This window comes from Pogoniulus pusillus, chromosome 17 (assembly GCF_015220805.1).
Source record: "Pogoniulus pusillus isolate bPogPus1 chromosome 17, bPogPus1.pri, whole genome shotgun sequence".
In the NCBI taxonomy this organism is placed as follows: domain Eukaryota; kingdom Metazoa; phylum Chordata; class Aves; order Piciformes; family Lybiidae; genus Pogoniulus; species Pogoniulus pusillus.
Window position 1 is genome coordinate 14,202,851 of NC_087280.1, and position 12,042 is coordinate 14,214,892.

The 12,042-nt window shown below is 52.8% G+C and overlaps 1 protein-coding gene across 2 annotated transcripts; it reads right to left on the bottom strand.

The window, feature by feature from the left end:
- Positions 1 to 407: 407 nt before the first annotated feature.
- On the bottom strand, positions 408 to 11,958 carry WDR76 (WD repeat domain 76). 2 transcript variants are annotated; one of them, XM_064157794.1, is made up of 13 exons: positions 11,832 to 11,958; positions 11,188 to 11,493; positions 10,358 to 10,450; positions 9,186 to 9,241; positions 7,284 to 7,404; positions 5,900 to 6,001; positions 5,769 to 5,812; positions 5,534 to 5,687; positions 4,995 to 5,147; positions 4,034 to 4,245; positions 3,434 to 3,586; positions 1,937 to 1,990; positions 408 to 827 (listed from the first exon to the last, which is right to left on the bottom strand). In XM_064157794.1, exons 1-13 carry the CDS (start codon positions 11,916 to 11,918, stop codon positions 551 to 553), a joined length of 1,812 nt encoding a protein of 603 aa, XP_064013864.1. In that variant the 5' UTR covers positions 11,919 to 11,958; the 3' UTR covers positions 408 to 550. The 2 variants fall into 2 exon arrangements, with proteins under 2 accessions (XP_064013864.1, XP_064013862.1); XM_064157792.1 differs by having other exon boundaries at positions 7,284 to 7,407.
- Positions 11,959 to 12,042: the final 84 nt, after the last annotated feature.

Below are 12,042 nucleotides of genomic sequence, written 5' to 3' on the forward strand. Positions count from 1 at the left end.
CTCCATGATGAACAGTCCCAAGTCTCTCAGTCTGGCCTCACAGCAGAGGGCTTCCAGCTCTCTCTCCCATTACTGGTGTGTCCTCCTCTGGGCCTGTTCCAAAGGTTCATACCCACCCCGTGTTCAACACACAACCATGAAGCTTCCCTGGGAACTATGCCCAGCAGTATCAGCCCACAGAGACCTTCCTTCAGCTTCCAGGAGGATTTAATTAGACATCAGACATCTTGCTTAGGGCCAAATTTTGCTGAAGTCATGACTGCTGAACACCTGCTGCCCTGAAGAGCTTAGGGGGGTCACCACACAAGCCGGCAGAGAAGTGCTCCAGATTCCCTCATCAGAGCCTTTAAGTCCCTGTCATGGCAGGATTAATGTTTTTTTATCTCAATTAAAGAAAATGCTAAAGGTAGCTTTAGAAGATTTATTTTAAAGCTTTTAAAATAAACTTAGGTCCTGAGCAAATTTAGGAACAGCTTCCAACAGATTAAACAAATTTAATGCCAGAAAAAAAAAAGGAGGGGGGGGGAGGGATGAAGAAAGAAAAAAGAAATCAACTTCTGAGCCCTGTGGTTTCCTCTCTGAAGACGTGAAGGCGGCCACTGGAGTTGCCACCCACCAAGATGTTCCTGCTGGGATGAAGCACGTTGATGGAGCAGGCCGAGGCGAGGCAGTCAGGGTTGCAGAAGGTGTGCACCAGCTTCCCGGTGTCCTGGAAGACTTCTATCCGCCGTGGCTGCACCAGGCTGCCCACCACGAAGCACTTCTCCTGCTTGGGGTCCCAGATGGCTCTGAACCTGGTCAGCCAGCGCCCAGTGTTGTTGTTGTGTCTTCAGAGAAGTGAGGCAGAAGAAAAGAGATGCTGTTAATATTGAACCGCAGAAGTGTGGAGGTTGGAAGAGACCTTTGAGATCATGAAGTCCAACCATTTGAGTGGAGCTCACAATCCCATCACTGCTGCTGAACCACTGCTACTGAACAGATGGCATTGGGTTGGAAGGGACCCTCGAAGGTCACCTTGTCCAACCCCCTTACAGTTAGGGACATCTCTAACTAGATCAGGCTGCCCAGGGTCACACTGAGTCTAACCTCAATGTCTCCAGGGATGGATGCCTCAACTACATCTCTGAGCAACCTGTTCCAGTATTTCACCACTCTCGTTGTGAGGAACTTCCTCCTGATGTCCAACCTAAATCTTCCCTGCTCCAGTTTCAAACCATTGGCCCTCATCCTATCCCCACAGACCCTTCCTAACAGTCCCTCCCCAGCCTTCCTGTAGGGCCCCTTCAGATACTGAAACGCAGCATTAAGGTCTCCCCATAAACCTTTCTTAAGTCTCTCATAAATTAAGAGGAATCTGATAGCTCTTCGGAGTATCTTTAACTATTGGCATTGATGGAGCTGTATGGCTGACCTCATCTTCCTCACCTTCCAAACAGCAGTGCTTTCAGACCCTGCTGCTCGTTGCCACTCAGGGGGTCACTATCCTGGGATGGGTGGGTGGAATGGAGAAGATGACCATGCAGAGAATACTTGGACACAATGGACTATGTCAGCAGAGACACTGCAACTAGAGCAGCTTGCTCAGAGTCCCAGACAACCTGACCTGCAACGGTTCCAGGTGTAGGGCATCTCCCACCTCTCTGGGCAACCTGGGCCATGCTCTCAAGGCTTTCCACCACACATCTCAGCACTCACAGAAAGGTCTGGTCTGTGCAACACAGGAAGGCACTGAAGGTTCCCTGCAGCCTTTGGGCTGTGCCCTGCTTGTGCTTCATGCACAGAAGTGCCCATGAAGAGAACCAGGGCAAGCTCTCAGGCAATGAGAGTCCTCAGGTTGGACACACAGCACCATGTAGCCTCTGCCCACCCATCCCTTACACCTCTGGAGCAGGACAGCCACAGCATGCTGCCCTCAGCCCTGGTGTCCCCAGCTTACTTGATGGTTCTGAGGGCTGCCACAGTCGATGACAAAGAGGTGGTGTCATAGACCCTGCATGCAATACAGAAGAGAGAGTTAGCAATGTGCATGTTCAAAGTGCAGAACTCTCCTCAGGGAGCACAGCCCAGCACCTTCAGACCACACCAGAGCCCAGAGTGCAGTAATAATGAGCATGTGAAGGTCCAGATGGAGGACAAATACCACTACTGCCAGTGAAAGCACCTGCTCTTTTAATGGGATCTGCTTTCAGCTGGAACTGGAGCTCATCACTTCAGAAAGCTGCCACAGGAAAAGAGGAATGGCTTCTGTTCAAGGCTCTGAGAAACTGCTCTACTGAAAGGTGCCCATGGCAGGGGGGGTTGGACTAGATAACCTTTAAAGGCTCCTTCCAAACTAAACCATTCTAGGATATCATGAGTCTGTGGTCTGCTAGGCTCCTCCAGCCCTGTATCCTCTGCACATCAGACTGCTCAGGGCAGAACACAGCAAACACAGGTAAGAGTGAAATCTAAGCACAAACAGCTCGCAGTGCCAGGACCTCCTCAGGCTCATCAGCTCGGCCGATGGTGACACCACCTACAGATCACAGAACTGATCTCTTGAGATCACTGAGTTCAGCCACAACTCCCATTCTCGTCTCTCCCTCACCCTGATAACCTGTCAGGACCCACCACTCAGGGTGGAAAGTCTACCAAGGACCTGAGTTAAAAGCTGTTCTCTGTCTGTGGAGGAGGCAGTGAATCTGGAACTCCACTGTCAGGCACGAACATCCCCAGCATGCTCAGATCCGTTCTGTGCTCTGCCCCTTCTCTCTTAGCACCAAGGATTTACTATTTTTGTAGCTGAAGTTTTACCAAGGAGAACAAATCTTAATGATTTGCAGTAAATCCATCAGAGAGAAGTGCTGCAGCCACAGAGGACTCACAGAGAGCTCCTTCCTCTGGGTGTGCAAGCAGAGGAAAGAAAATCCCTTTTCCAGACAGACCATAAAACACTGCAACAGCTGCAGATGTTCACTCTTTCCAGAAGACCTGCACTTACATCTTCTGACAGTACACAACAGCTCTAACTGGACCCCTATTTTGTTCCTGCCATGCTCCAGCATAATTCAGAACCCCTAAACATGTCCAAGGAGAACACATGGATGCAGTGAGGTGTCGACATGGGGAATTGCCTGAGTGATGGACACACAACTCGAAAGGGAGGAAAACCTTAAGACCTCTACCACAACTAAAAGCAATTTGAGTTTTCTCGTGGCAGAGTGGTTACAAGGAGCTGCCAGCATCATCATTTCCAGTGCCAGCAGCTAAAAGTCAGCCTTCTCACCACTTTGTGGTTTTGGCTACATGAGTCAGCTCTAGGGCTGGGTCTTGCCAATGGGTTACAGAACTTGTTTTCACTCAAAGCAGCAGCACTGCAGGCAGGAGACATCAGTACCACTAAAACACCAGCTGCCATTTTCCATACAGAGGGTTCCTCTCCCCAGCCTCTCACCTCAGCTTGTCATCAGCACACACTGTCACCACCCTATGCCCAGTGACTGGTGAGAAATAGGCAGAAGCCACACTTTTGGTGTGTCCTTGAAGGGAGCTCACAGGCTTGTTCTTGCTGGTCTTCAGGTACCGTACATCATAAACAGCAACATCCCTGCAATGCACAGAATGCTTCGTGAGCTGCCAGCCACACAATTAACCTCAAGTTACCAAACCCACTCAAGAAACCTCACAGGTTTTATGTGAGCTGTGTTCAGAGCTTCAGCTCAAACAGCCAGTAGCTCCAGAGCACTCTGACAGCACCAAAACCAGCCCAAACCAACCCCTCTGTGCCGTGATCTGTCAAAAAGTGACTCCCTAGACCGTTTAGTACCCAGCTGCGCCCATTACCCAAAAGGGGAAGAGGAGCCAAAGTGTGCCACACCTCAAATCCTGCTAAGAACCAAAACCTTGGTCTCTGAAGACCAAGCAAGCCTTGGCCATACACCAAAGCTGACCGATTGCCTTATCACCAGCTTCTCCTGCCCTCCAAACGTGCTGCTGTCAGCTGGCATCAGACTCCACAACGGAGAGCAGCCACTGCAGGATCTGAGCTACGTACATGGAGCCAGCAGCCATGAAATACTGCTTGTGCACTGGGTGAACGTGCACTGTCCTTGTCCTCTTGAAGCCAATGTCTGCAGAAAGCTCTGCTGATGCTCCTGGGGTCCGTCTGTCCACCATGACAACAGCACCGTTCCACTGCCCTACCACTGCTGTAGCAGCTCCATATTCCAGAAAGTCAAAGCAGGACATTTCTTCATCTCTGTAGATCTGAGCACAGAAAGGAGCAGAGGTAACCTAACTGCTCAGGGAAAGCAGGGAGTTGTTCATACAACACCCACAACACGTTTCATGCTCTCCCTCAGAAACACAGAATCAGAGAATTGTTTGGGTTGGAAAAGCCCTCCAAGAGCATTGAGTCCAACCATCAAGCCAACACCACCATGGCCACTAAGCCATGTCCCCAAGTGCCATGTCTACAGGTTTCTTGAACACCTCCAGGGATGGTGAATCCACCACCACCTCCCTGGGCAGCCTGTTCCTATGTCTGACCACTCCTGCAAGAAAGAAATTCTTCCTAATACCCAACTTCAATCTTCTTGGCACAACTTCAGGCCATTTCCTTTTGTTCTATCACCTGACAGCAGGGAGAATGAACACTGCTAACACACCAACATATCTCAAGATCATATTTAAAGTTCTTTACAGTGAGGTGGGGAGGCTCTGGAACAGGTTGCCCAGAGAAGTTGTGAACACCTCATCCCTGGAAGTGTTCAAGTGGATAAGGTTTTGAGCAACCTGGTCTAGCAGAAGGTTGCTCCCTTCTGGCAGGGGGGTTGGAACTGGATGATCATTAAGGTCCCTTCCAACCCAAACCATTCTGGAAATGGAATCTTTAGCTTTCTTGTCAACAAGACAACCAGTAAATAATAACTCAAGTAGAACAAGCCCAGAACTTCATGGCAGCTCACACCAAGAGGCTTCAGGGGAGCCTGCATCAGAGCCAGAGGAGCACTCACCTCATCGAAGACAGCTCTGGTGACATCGCCACAGCGCAGCGAATCACTGCTGAGGGACAGCAGGTGAGCAGGGTTACACGGGGAGAAATGCATGCAGTTGACTGAGTCGTTGTGTGGGATGAAGATGTGGGCTGCCTCCTCAGACCTGCAGTCCTGGAAAACATCACAGTCTGGACAAACTCTTCAAACACCTAAGCTCACTCCCCAGAGTCCAGCTGTGGTGCTGCCACCAGGACATTGTTGTTGGATTTGGAATCTCTCTGTGCTGAGCTGCAGTTTCAGCTCAGCAGTCTCATTTCAGATAGAGAACTATTTTCCAGCACTCTGCCCCCAAAATCAGCAGTGCAACCTCTCCTCCCATTCAACCAAGGACCAGACAGATCTTTCAAGTAATTCTGGGGAGCCTCAATCCAGCAGGCACCCTGGTGTCACCCCTACAGACGGGGAAAGCCTCAGCCTGACCAAAGGACCCTCCAGGCTGTGTCCCACCCGTGTCCATCCCACACTGCACAGCTCTGCCAGGGGAAGAGCCAACTCACCACGTTCCACAGACCAATCTGCCCGGTCTTGTCTCCAGCTGCCACAAAGAGGATGCTCTCTGAAGGATGGATGGCCATAGAGCACACTCGACTCTTCACCACCTTTCTGATGTTCTCCTCGCTCAGCACCATGCTGTTCAGGCTGTCCTGGTATCTGCACAACACAATCAACACCTTAGTGACTGCAGAGAAGGAAGGACAACAAGACAACCCTCAGCATCTGTCTTCAGCTCACCTTTCCATGTCAGGCACCTGCTTCTCAGCCTCGTTAGCTTCCACCTGCAGACAGAAGGGAAATGTTTACCAGAAGTAGAACCCAAGATCAATTATCTTCCCTCAGATTAACTGAAGGCAACCAACAATTACCTCACTTATGCTCATCCACACAGCCAGTAAGCCCTCTGTCAATTTACTGTCCCCCATCTGATCTTCTGGGAGCATGGGCAAAGGTCCAGCTGGAACTTGAGGCTGGAATAACATCAGCAACTTTGTTAATTCAAAACACCCACAACTGAAATCAGGGTGAATTTGCTCTTTTCCAGAGCCCAGATACTCTGAGAACAAATCTGTGGTAATATGAGAAATAAACAATAGAAACTCCCAAAGTCTGTATCAAAATCTCATTAAAGAGATAAAGAGAGCTTGACTGGGCACAACAGCAGAGACAAAGAGCTGCCTTGTGTTTGTTCCTCTCCTTCCTGGCATTCCAGCAAAGCTGAGCTTCTCTGTACTACAGATTTAGCTCTATTCTCCAGCAGCACAGAAGATTGAAATTCAGAGCAACACATCTTTCCCTGCTTCTCCAGAAAGGCAACAAACAAAACCAGGTCAGAACTTACAGCCAAAGAACATTAAACCAGGGGAGCAAAACCGGGAATTTGAAGCTGCTCACATCTATGGGCTGGTCAAAGGAGTTTCTCCTGCCCCTCTACTCTGCCCCACTGAGGCCACATCTGGACCACTGTGTCCAGTTCCAGGCTCCCCAGTTCAATAGAGACAAAGAAGTACTGGAAAGAGTCCAAAGAAGGCTATGAGAACGATGAAAGGACTGGAGCATCTCTGTAAGGAGGAAAGGCTGAGAGCCCTGGGGCTGGTGAGCCTGGAGAAGAGCAGCCTGAGAGGGGATCTGCTCAGTGCTGAGCAAGAACTAAAGGGTGGGGGGGCAATAGGATGGGGCCAAACTCTTGTCAGTGGTGCCCAAGAACAGGACAAGGGGAAATGGGCACAAACTGAAGCCCAGTAGGTTCCATCTGAATATAAAGAGAAATTTATTTGGTGTGAGGGTGCTGTAGCCCTGGAGCAAGCTGCCCAGAGAGGCTGTGGCACCTTCTTCTCTGGAGACTTTCAAGACCCATCTGGATGTCTTTCTGTGTGGCCTGCCCTAGGTCCTGTTTTGGCAGGGGCTTTGGACTTGATGACCTCTAGAGGTCCCTTCCAACCCCTAGCATGGCTGCTGAAAATCCAGTTTTGACCTCAGGACCCTTCAGATCACCCAAAGCTGCACCATTTCACCCCCCTGGCTCACAGAAGCGTGTCTGACTTTAGGAGAGGACATGGGAAACCTGCAGCTTGAGCGGTTAAAATTTACCTTTCATCAGTGCCAGTGCTCAGTGCACCTTCCCGTTTCTGAGGGCTACACAAGCAGCTCAGCAATGACAGATGTTGTCACTCAGCTTCACCAGCAGTGTGTTTGCAAAGCCTCTGTCCTCCTCCACACACTCACATCTCCTCTAATCCTTCCTCAACTTACATATTCCTCTGCTATGGGCTGGGTGAACACCTCTGGCATGGCAATCTCGGAGGGCTCCACTCGCTGTAGGCGCATGGATCTCCGTCGCACTGGCTCCTCTTCTACCTTCTTGGGCTTTGCTCTACTGCAATCAAAACACTTCAGCATTAGATACAACCCAGGTGCCCAGCATGTAGGTATCAGGCTGGGGGGCAGGCTCAGATATGCAGCTCAAAGCACCAGAATCAAGGCACAACTCAGGTGCCCAGCATGTAGGTATCAGGCTGGGGGGCAGGCTCAGATATGCAGCTCAAAGCACCAGAACCAAGGCACAACCCAGGTGCCCAGCATGTAGGTATCAGGCTAGGGGGCAGGCTCAGATATGAAGCTCAAAGCACCAGAATCAAGGCACAACCCAGGTGCCCAGCATGTAGGTATCAGGCTGGGGGGCAGGCTCAGATATGCAGCTCTAAGCACCAGAATCAGGTACAACCCAGGTGCCCTGCATGCAAGTACCAGGCTAGGGGGCAGGCTCAGATATGCAGCCCTAAGCACCAGGATCAGGCAGAACCCAGGTGCCCTGCATGCAGGTACTAGTTCAGGGAGCGAGCTCAGGTGTGCAGCTCCCACACTTCCTGCCTGGCTGTCTCTGAGGCCCTTCAGGAGGCTGTCACTTCTGCCTGCAGTGACAGCCCAGCGCAAACCGAGCAGTTAGTGAAGCGCGGCGTTGTGCTGCGCTTTGATTTTGCTTGTAAGACATCCTGCCACTGATGCTTCTCTCCACAGCCCTTATCCATAATTCATGCTCCACTCACTCCTCTGCTCATCTCCACTTTCATCACCCAGCTCACTCTTTATCTGCATTTAACTCATTTTGCTGCTTTGGCTCTGCAGAGCAGCTCTGGGGAATAGGACCTGGCAGTGCTGGTGGGCAACAGGATGCCCATGAGCCAGCAACGCACCTTGTGGTGAAGGTCGGTGGCATCCTGGAGTGAAGAAGAAGTGTGGCCACAAGGTCGAGGGAGGTTCTCCTCCCGATTTACTCTGCCACAGTGAGGATGCAGCTAGAGCTCTGGCTCCAGTTCTGGGCTCCCTGGTTCAAGTGCAAGGACCTCCTAGAGAGGGTACAGCAAAGAGCTGCAAAGATGCTAAAGGGACTGAGAAATCTCTGTGAGGAGGAAAGGCTGAGAGAATTGGGGCTGTTAAGTGTGGGGGAGAGCAGTCTGACCAATGCTGCTTCAAGGGAGGGTGGGGCCAGGCTTTGCTCAGTGGTGCCCAGTGACAGGACAAGGGGCACAAACTGAAACATCAGAAGTTCCGTCTAAACGTGAGGAGGAACTTCCTTAACTTAAGGGTGGCAGAGCCCTGGAGCAGACTGCCCGTAGAGGTGGTGGAGTCTCCATTTCTGGAGACATTCCCAGCCCACCTGGATGTGTTCCTGCGTGACCTTCTCTAGGTGACCCTGCCTTAGCAGGGGGGGTTGGACTCGATCTCCAGAAGTCCCTTCCAACCCCTGCCATTCTGTGATTGTGTGAAGTGTCTCTCCTCCTACACCAACTGGTCTCTCTCTCCTTTGCACCTAGTTCTTCCTTTCTTTTTCTCTCCCCCACCTTCTCCCATCATTCCTTTCCCTCAGTTACTACTTCCTCCTTTAGCCACCACACAGAAATACCATCACAAAAAAAGAAGTGCTTGAAACACCTTAGTGCAAAACACCACAAGAGGAATAAAATCTGCAGTGTGATGGCAATGACAATCACACTGTCACCTGCTGTCACAGCATGGCAGAGAAGAGGCCCTGCCCAGAGGAGCTCAGGAGGGTCAGCTGCTCAGGTTTAGCTTCATGGGGGGAGCTCTCCCCCTCTCTGCAGCTGGAAATGCAGCAATAGCAGCCAAGGCACCAAGCTCCTGCAGATATTTTACCTTTTAGTGACAGGAGATCGTCTTTTGGTTGCGATTCGCTGGAGTCTTGCTGCTGACTTAAAAGAGAAGAAAACCAAACAGATTAGACAGAAATACAAGGGTAAAAGACACACCTGCATGAAATCCAGCCAGCTAATACTGCTATATTTACAACACCACCAACACGAGGGGGTTTAAGCATCAAGCTGTGTCATGCCCACTTAGTCCCTTTAGACCACAGACAATCAGAGAATCACAGAAGGGTTTGGGTTGGAAGAGACCTTTCAGGTTGTGGAGTCCAACCACTCCTGCAGCACTGCCAGATCACCACCAAATCACAGCCCTCAGCACCACACTGCCACAGCTTTGAAACGCCTCCAGGGATGGGGACTCCATCACTACCCTGGGCAGCCTGGGGCAGCCCTTGACAACCCTTTCCATATAGAAATTGTTCCTCATGTCCAACCTAAACCTTCCTTGGCACAACTTGAGGCCATTTCCTCTTGTCCTATCCCTCGTTCCTTGGGAGAAGACCAAGCCCCACACGGTTCCAAACCTTTCAGGGAGCAGGTCTCCCTTCAGCCTCCTTTTCTCCAGACTAGAACACCCCAGGTCCCTCAGGTGCTTCTCACCAGACCTGTTCTCCAGACCCTTTACCAGCTTAGTTGCCCTTCGCTGGACCTGCTCCAGACTCTCAATGGGCCTCCTGGAGTGATAGGCCCAAAACTGAACCCAGGACAGAAGCAAAGTTCAGATCTGTCCAGCTACAGCCACCAAGAGCACCACAATGCTCCTCTGCTTCCCCAGCCAAAGCAGCACCAACCCCTCCTGGCCACACTACAAATCATTTCCCCCACCAGCAGCACAAAATCCCTTTTATCCTCCAGTCAGGGCAGTGTCAAACATTTCTCCCTTCCCTCCAGTCTGAATCTCCCTCTTTTAGTTCCAGCCATCAGCTCTTGTCCTATCATAACGGGCCCTGTTCAAAACTCTGCCCCCAGCTTTCTGACCATCCCCTCTGAGCGCTAAAAGGCCACCAGAAGGTCCCCCTGGAGCCTCCTCTTCTCCAAGCTGAACAACCTCAATTCTCTCCGCCGAGGGCTTCCTACCTTTCCTAAGAAGGGTTCCCCAACAAGTGCAGTTCTCACACTTGGAGAGCACATTTTGGTGCTGCTCAGACTCCACACACAAACCTCGTGCAGCTGCAGGGCAGCGAAGAACTTGGCATTTTCTGTGATGTTCTTCAGCCTCTTCCTTTCGTAAGCCGACAAAGGGGATTGCCCATCCTACAAAAACAACAAGCACTTACTCCTCAGCCCACCTGCCACAGCTGTCCCTGGCTTTTGGAAGGCCAAATCTTTAACAGGATTGTGCAGATCATTTAAAAGTGGTTGGGTATCTTTGCAAATAGAATATCGAGGTGATCCCAACACCCGAGTTTGTCTGCCTAGGTACCTCTGGCATCACAAATCCTCCTCTTGGCAGCTCATCACGAGAAAAAAACAGTACTGAAGTCTCTCAACAGTAACCAAAAATTTCAGCAACACAGCATGTATGAAACAGAATATCATCTGGTCACACCGATCTTTTCTAGCAGGTGGACCTGAGAAGTTGAGCTGAGGGTGGAAACACAAACGAATGTTGATCAAACTCTCGTTATCTCCTGACTTCTATCCTAGCTGTGCCAGGAAGGTGCTTACTGACAGCACAAGAAGGTAACGGGGGCTTCTGCTACCGGGTTTTAGACCGGCAGAAGCACTTGGTGTCCCCCTTAAGACATTCTGAAAGGGCAAAATGAGGGCATTTAGCACCAGTCAGAGAGGTTAGAAGGAAAAAAGGGGAAAGCCTCCTCACTTTCAAACTTACTCTTATAAAGCAATGAGTGTGCATCTTGAGAGCTGCAGAACAAACGCCTGGACCCCTGCAGCCAGGTGCAAACTGCTCTCCACTGGCACTGCCACGGCTTTGGGAAGCACCTCGGGGCCGGCAGCCCCGCACCAGGAGAGTCCCTGCGGTCACTCACCGACGGCTGGTCCTCCGCCTCGCTCCCGTCGCTTTCCGCCTCCCAGGTGCCGTCCAAGCCATTGGCCGGCGGGGAGCAGGGTTCCGCGGCGGGGTCGCGGGGGGACTCCGGGCAGAGCCTTTTGCCCCCCGGAGCTTTTCCCTCCGCTTCGTCGTAGGCGCTCAGGAGCCGCTTCTGCGTCAGCGGCCGCCGGCCGGCCACGGCCAGGGGCGTCTGCAGCACCTGCGGCTGCCGGGCCGCCTCCGGCCCCTCCTCCTCCCGCTTCGGGCTCCGCTGCGGCTCGGCCTGGGCCGCCGGGGTGGACTCCTGGGAAGGGAACGGGGGAGATGGGCGGGATGCGTAGCGCAGACCGGTGAGGCCTGGCACCCGCCTCCCCGCCCCGCTCCCCGCAGCCTCCGCGTCCTCCTGGCCCCGGCTCCCCCTGGCCCTGCTCTCCTCTCCACAGCCCCGGTCCTTCTCGCAGCCCTGCATCGTCCCAGCCCCGGTCGTCCCCGAGGCCCCGCGTGTTCCTAGCCCGGGCCTCTTCTGCCCCAGCCCCGGTCCCCGCCAGTCCTCTCTCCTCACTGCACCCAGCCGTGCCCGCCGCCAGGCCCGGGCAGGCAGCGCTCTCCCGGCGGCCCCACTGCGCCGCTCCCCGCCTCGACCTGCATCCGCTGCCGGCTGCGCGGCGACGGCTCCTCGGACTCCTCGGTCACGGTGAGCGGGGCCGGAGGCAGCTGCGTTAGCGCCATGGGGACCGGAGAGTGGCGGGCTCGGGGCGGGGCGGAGCGGCCGTTTCCCGCTCGGCGGCGGCCGGCCCGGCCACGCCTCCCGCTCACGGCGCCTGCCTCCGGGCGCTGCCGCCGCGGCGTGCGG

Coding starts and splice junctions, on each gene's coding strand:
- WDR76 (XM_064157792.1), bottom strand. CDS start 11,918: ATGGCGCTAACGCAGCTGCCTCCGGCCCCGCTCACCGTGACCGAGGAG. Junction 7,408..9,185: donor CGATCTCCTGTCACTAAAAG/GTAAAATATCTG, acceptor TTTTGATTGCAG/TAGAGCAAAGCCCAAGAAGG. Junction 828..1,936: donor GCAGCCCTCAGAACCATCAA/GTAAGCTGGGGA, acceptor ACTTCTCTGAAG/ACACAACAACAACACTGGGC.